General features: G+C 40.4%; 1 protein-coding gene across 1 annotated transcript; it reads left to right on the forward strand.

Moving 5' to 3' along the window:
• Positions 1-1202: 1202 nt before the first annotated feature.
• Positions 1203-6618, forward strand: LOC126975069 (cytoplasmic aconitate hydratase-like). Its single transcript, XM_050822881.1, has 6 exons — positions 1203-1317; positions 2043-2199; positions 2973-3079; positions 4372-4500; positions 4797-4933; positions 6359-6618. The coding sequence occupies exons 1-6, from the start codon at positions 1258-1260 to the stop codon at positions 6534-6536; spliced, it is 768 nt and encodes a 255-aa protein (XP_050678838.1). The 5' UTR covers positions 1203-1257; the 3' UTR covers positions 6537-6618.
• The last annotated feature ends 775 nt before the right edge of the window (positions 6619-7393 follow it).

The following is a 7393-nucleotide window of genomic DNA, read 5'->3' on the forward strand; positions in this document are numbered from 1 at the left end:
TAGTGTATTCGAGGTATTACGAGGCCTGTCTCCATGTGTAGGTATCGATATCGTAAGTACGTACGGCGGCCTCTACAGAGTACGCCAGCCACTAGGGACTCACGAGCGAGCCTTGTTGTCACCTACTTCACAAATCCGACCGATATTTGAAAAATAAAGATAAATAAAGCAAAACTTATTGCAGATCAGCGCGATACAAATTTAAATTTTTTAAGGTTCCTAAAGACGCTTAAATAATCTAATTTGAAGTAATTATTATCATAATGAAATTACCATTCATGATAGCTAGGTGTGACTATGTCGTGGTCTTCCAACGCATACATTACTATCTGCAAGGATATGTATTGATTTAAATTGCGAGTGGGTGCCAAGGTGTAATAGTAGGTACCTACACTCGCCACGCGTGACTTTGAGCGGGATAGCTTCGTCTAGAACAAAACAATCCAAGCGGACAGACACGCGTGGCCCGAAAAGTAAGTAAGCTGTTTATAATATAAAGTTTATTTTGTTTAGGGCTTGGCACCGACCTAATACCTATCAATAGGTAGCACATATAAATAATAGTATTTTATTAATATTAAAGGTAAAGGTTTGCTTAAGAGTTGTAATAAATTAAATTTTTAGTTATTTGATACTTTTCTGTTTTTGAAGTCGGTTTTTTAAACGTAGTTTTTTTTAGTATAAGAGGACCTTATACTAGGTAGGTAGAGTTTTAGGTAAAGAAGTCAACCCTAATGTCGTCAGAAGAGGTAAGAGTCACGCGATAGAAAGAGACGCAACTTCTAGGTGAATAAAAATGTAGGTTAGTAGCGCTGTGCGATCTGAATTACACCTTATTGTATTGCCGCAAGAGTCCCTATTTCTTTAATTGATTCTGCGGAGTGAGACTTCCATACTTGTACTATTATACTTATATTCTTTAATGTAATACCCAACCACACCCATTTCTGTAATATCAGTAGAACTATACGCGTATTATTAATATTTTTTTTTAATTTAAGACACTTGAGTATTACCTAAATACAAAAATTTAAAGTGAATCTTATTGTAATTTTTTTATGTGAAATTTTATAGCAAATCGTCACGAATTTCGTTGTCAATGTGACAGTGGTGACAGCTGTCAGGTGAAGTTGCCAGATACAATACTAATTACGTTTGTCGTTTCTTTTTGAATGATTTACACCTATTACTCTGCAGGAATCCGGGGTGATCCCCTACTTGGAGAAGCTGGGCTTCAACATCGTGGGCTATGGCTGTATGACGTGTATCGGCAACTCGGGGCCCATCGATGACAACATTGCCAACACCATAGAGAAGGTAATATTGATTTATAGAAAAGGTTACATTATCTCTGGTCATGACGTCACATCGTCGCTTTGTTACGGTGTGCAAACAAGCATCACTAGGATATTATTATTAAGTATTGCTGTTCTATTATATATTGAAAGAAATCACGGACTAGTAAAAAAAATAAGGACTCCGTGTCACCTAACATAACAATGTAGCACCAAAACAAGCCATATTAACGTGTAAATACATAGCCCCACGCAAACACTTACACTACAACAGGATGATAGGGGGCCATTATGAGAATTGTCATCATCTGTGACAGATCAGTTTGCGTCTCAATAAAATATTTTAATAATGACGTCGTGCGTTGTGAAAAAGTGTAAAAACGATACTATATAAGTATTTGTGTCCATATTATTTAAGGGAGAAAAAATTGTGTAACTAGTATCCCCCGTAACCGCACACACACTAACGTTTGCGTCATTCGTTATTTTTTGGTTTCTTCGTCCATCTTGGACAGGCGAAGGGTTCAAGCCCATACAGCCGTATTCATTATTTAATAATTAATTGTCAAAGCCATCATTGCAAAATTTTTACACAATTGTTCTTTTTAAAAACGTACTCGTAGAATGGCACGAAGATTTTCTTCGTTAGGCCAAAGAAGTATAACTTATTGCGTGCATATTTTATGTACACACACACTTTTTTCTTCGAGATACGGCATTAACTCACAGAGTCTATCCCTATTTCAGAACGAGTTGGTATGTTGCGGCGTTTTGTCCGGAAATAGGAACTTCGAGGGCAGGATTCATCCAAACACTCGGGCCAATTACCTCGCCTCGCCGCTACTCGTGATAGCGTACGCATTGGCCGGAACCGTTGATATAGACTTCGAGAAGCAACCTCTTGGTGAGTATGCGATCCAGTAAATCTTAACATATAGCGAGGGCTAGTCTATGCTGTTGGGGGTGACTGGCGTACGCATTGGCCGGAAGTGTCGATAAGACTTCGAGGAGCAATCTCTCGGTGAGTATGCGATCCTGGTACTTCTATTATAAATCTTAACATATAGTGATGACTAGTCCATGCTGTTGGGGGTGACTGGCGTACGCATCGGCCGGAACTGTCGATAAGACTTCGAGACGCAATCTCTCGGTGAGTATGCGGTCCTGGTATTTCTACTATAAATCTTAACATATGGCGTAGTCTATGCTGTTGGGGATAACTGGCGTACGCATTGGCCGGCACTGTCCATATAGACTTCGAGACGCAACCTCTCGGTGAGTATGCGACCCTGGTACTTCTACTATAAATCTTAACATATGGAGATAGCTAGTCTATGCTGTTGGGCGTGACTAACTCTAGTTACGGTTACATTGCTGTCACCGTTTAATGACAAGATCTTATCTATCCATAGTTATGTCCAATATAGTTTACAGCCCAATGCTTTATGTCAATAGGTTATCGAAATGTAAGTAAGCGTAAAAGGATAGATATGTCTACCTCTAGTAAGTTAACTAAGGATACGAGTAGACAGGTTATTGAAAACGGCCGTAAGTTGATCTTACCTTAAGCCTACTAATACTACTATACTAATACTAATTAGTTACAAGCAATCACTTATTTCTTTATGTATTAGAGACAACAAAAATTTACACCACTAAAACCTTCTGTTTCAACAGGTAAAAGGCAAGATGGCTCACCAGTATTCCTGGCCGATATTTGGCCCACGAGAGCTGAAATACAAGAGGTGGAAAATAAACACGTAATTCCTGGGATGTTTAAGGAGGTTTGTATTTGACCTACTCAAAGCTGCTCGTTCCGTTGCATAGAAACTATGTGTATTTTCAAAATACCCTAATATTAGGTCCTTACATATGAAATTGGCCTTTTGTCGTACAGGCCACTTTGATCTCAAATATCTCCTCTTTGGTTAAGAATTCCAAATACTAATTTATACAGCTATTTACGCATGCATTTATGTTTCGAAAACTGTCCGCTACCAAACCGCGTTCAACGCAGATATGCTCAAGTTGTCGAGGACCCAGTACTCTGTGAACGGCAATACTTCAAGCCGGCCCACATTCTAGCGCTCTACAAATCGGCCACATAAGGAGTATTGCTGTCATCTCTGGTCTGGTGCACCGCAGTATCAGCTCGAACCATTTGATTACGTGCAACGCAGAGCAGCTTGAATTGTCGGGGACCCAGTACTCTGTGAACGGCTCGGTCACATCGCGTTGCGTAGAGACGTGGTTTCATTGTGTGTCTTCTATCGCATTTATCACGGGGAGTGTTTCGAAGAGCTGTTTCATCTGATTCCTGCCACTGAATTCCACCTTCGCACGACACGCTACAAGTTAGGATATCATCCCCACCACCTGGATGTGGCATTCCTCCACAGTGCGGTTTCCAAGGAGCTTTCTGTCATGAACTACAAAGCTGTAGTATAAGCTTCCTTGTGCGGTGTTTCTGGGACGATACGACATGGGTATCTTAAAAAAAAAGCGCGTACACCTTCATTAATGGCCAGCAACGCTCCTGTGATACCTCTGGCGTTGCAAGAGAATGTGGACGGCGGTGATCACTTAACACCAGGTGACCGTTATGCTCGTTTTTCCTCCTTTTTCATAAAAAAAAGCTCATTTATTATGGTGCTATATAGACCGAGCTCCCCTTGGCACATTTCGTCACTGATATATTTAGTTTTAGGAATTTGTTTTTAGCAATTGAAATATAATTATTTAGCAAAATAATTAAAAAAATCATGTTAATAACATGATTTTGTTAATTTTAAGGGGCATTTACCCGAAATTCGACACTACATCTTTTTAAGTTTGAATATGCTGATATTTGGACAGGTTTCACTGAACACCTTGTCATTGCGTGGCGCTGTATTCAAAGCGCGGTCGAAACACAACTGAACGAAAACCTGAAAGACGCCTAGGCAGAGTATTGCTTTCGACAATTTTTGAGCGTGATTGTGAGACTAAAGTCGTTAATGACCTACTGTATATCTGTGTGCACCATAGTGCAGCGAGATTAGTTAGTAGCGAATGATTTTTCTGCTCTGGAACACAGGTGTACGAGAAAATCGAGCTGGGTTCACCATCGTGGCAAACCCTGGACGTGCCTCAAGGCAAGCTGTATGGATGGGATCCCAACTCCACTTACATTAAAAGGCCACCGTTCTTTGATACAATGACCAAGGTATGTTACACGATACATAGCTTTAAGGATAGTTTTTCATCTACACTTTTAAAGTTAGTCCAAGAATTTATTTTACTATAGAATTCACGTATCCCTACTAATATTATAAATGTGAATGTAAGTTTGTTTGTTACGCTTTCACTCCAAAACCATGGAACCGATTTTGATATAACTTAGTACAGAGTGTGTCATCCTAGCAACATGTACCAGGACTTCACTTTAGAGGTTCATGCACACATGTGTACATTTTACGCACGCAATTTTTTTTTTAATTCGATCCATGGTTTCTTCACCAGGATCTGCCGAAGACGTCAGATATCGTGGACAGCAGATGTCTGCTGCTATTGGGTGATTCGGTTACCACAGATCACATATCGCCAGCTGGGTCGATCGCTAGAAACTCTCCAGCTGCAAGATACCTGGCTTCGAGGGGGTAAGACATACATACATACAAATAATCACGTCCCGAGGGAAAGAAGGATTAGGAGAGGGTTTTGATCGTAGACGTAAGACAAGCGTATATATAAACATGAACAACATTGTGCAAGCGTTGGGGAGAAACTGGATCGGTCAGGGCAAGGATAGGGAAAACTATAAAAAGTTGGGAGAGGCCCATACCCAAAATGGGATCCATCATTGACATCATCAGCCGGAAGACGTCCACTGCTGGACAGAGTCCTCCTCCAAAGATTTCCATGACGATCGGTCCTGCGCTGCCCTCATCCAACGTATTCCGGCATTGATCAAATCGTCAGTCCATCTTGTGGGGGGGCCTACCAACACTGCGTCTTCCGGTACGTGGTCGCCTTTTGAGGACTTTACTGCTCCAACGGCCATCTGTCCGTCGAAATGTGTGCCCTGCCCACTGCCACTTCAGTTTCGCAATCTTTGGTTCTCCTACGGATCTCCTCATTTCTGATTCGATCTCGCAAGGTAACTCCGAGCATAGCCCTCTCCATTGCCCTCTGAGCGACCATGAGCTGTCTCATAAGGCCATAGTTAGCGATTACGCCTGCGTACTGTAAGTCATCACTGGCAACACACACTGGTTGAAAAAACCTTGGTCTAAAATATCTAAGTGATCGGACAGTCTGGGACTAGATTATGATTATTTTATAGCAATAGCAATGACAGTATAATATTGTTTATTTTTATGAAAAACAGCGCAAAAAAAGAATGCTGGGAGAGTTTCTTGCGATATATATATGCTTTATAAGATACATAATAGCTTTAAGGGTAAATGTATACATTTCTATAATAAAGCCCCAGCCACTGTTCAGGCATTATTTATAAATAAATTTAAATGTTTCATTAAAAATTGGCTCTGTCGTAAATCCTATTACTCCACAGCTGAATATCTAAGTGATCGGACAGCCTGGGACTAGATTATGATTATTTCATAGCAGTAGCAATGACAGTACAATATTGTATATTTTTATTAAAAAGAGCGCAAAAAAAGAATGCTGGGAGAGTTGCTTTCGGCGCTTCTTCTCTCTCAGAGCGCCATTTGTTTCCGAAGCGGTAGTAGTATCTAGTATATTAGAAATGACATCAAAAATTATTCTAAAGGCATCAATTTTGAGAAAATAAATGCCTTTTATGCCTTTGTATGCCACCGCAGCCCACATTGTATTACAGCACCACAGGAATCACAGGAGCGTTGCCGGCCTTTAAGGAAGGTGAACGCGTTTTATTTGAAGGTCCTGGAAACACCGCACCTAATGGTGATAATAGTCTATTATTTGTGCTTTTTTTTTCAATCGAGATTATTTCATTTAGATTATCATACTTGTTAGAAGACCACAGAATAAATAGATATTTTTTTAAATAAGTTCCTTGTAATTTTTTGTTTATGCAGTCTAACGCCGCGCGAATTCAACTCGTACGGTTCGCGGCGAGGTAATGACGCTGTGATGTCGCGCGGAACATTCGCGAACATTCGGATCGTAAACAAAATGGCGCCGACGCCCGGACCAAAGACCACACACCATCCGAGCGGTGACGTCATGGATATATTCGACGCGGCTGACAGGTGAGTTTCCTAGATCATTTATACGTGTGGACAGACTGTGACAGCTGTGGAAATGTCGAAAGAATTTCAAGAAGAATGTAATTTAGGTTGACAGTTTACGTCTATTTTGAGCAATGCACGCACACTAACACAAAGTGACATACAAATGTCAAGTGTAAGACGTAGCATGTTTTCCGAACCCACTCCCCCTTGTAATATATAATAATATTGACACACATTTTACACAAATTATCTTGCCCCAAGTTAAGCATATATAGCCTGTGTTATGGGTTACAAGACAATGATATATTTAATACAATATACTTACTTAAACATACATAAATACATTTAAACATCCATGACTCGGAAACAAACATCCATATTCATCATATGAATGCCTGCACCTACCGGGATTCGAACCCGGGACCTCTAGCTTAGTAGGTAGGGTCGCTAACCACTCGACTAAATATATAAATCGTGATACCACCTCTCCTTTGTGATTTCTCCCCCTCCTCATCTGTGATATTTCGTGATTTTTTCCGAAGCCCCTCCCCCTTGTTATATATGTATATCGTGATATCACCTCTCCTTTGTGATATCCCCCCGCGCTTGTTATATTTCGTGATTTTTTCCGAAGCCCCTCCCAACTAGCAATATATCTATATCGTGATATTACCTCCCTCTTTGTGATTCTTCCCCATCCTCCCTCGTGATATTTCGTGATTTTTTCCGAAGCCTAATAATCCCCCTTGTAATATATATATCGTGGTACCACCTCTCCTTTGTCATTTGCCCCTCCCACTTAATATATATATTGTAATTTTTTCCGAATCCATTCCCACTTGTTAACATCGTAACACTACATCCCCATTTGTGATATTT

The sequence above is a fragment of the Leptidea sinapis genome, chromosome 2, assembly GCF_905404315.1.
Source record: "Leptidea sinapis chromosome 2, ilLepSina1.1, whole genome shotgun sequence".
Classification (NCBI taxonomy): Eukaryota; Metazoa; Arthropoda; class Insecta; order Lepidoptera; family Pieridae; genus Leptidea; species Leptidea sinapis.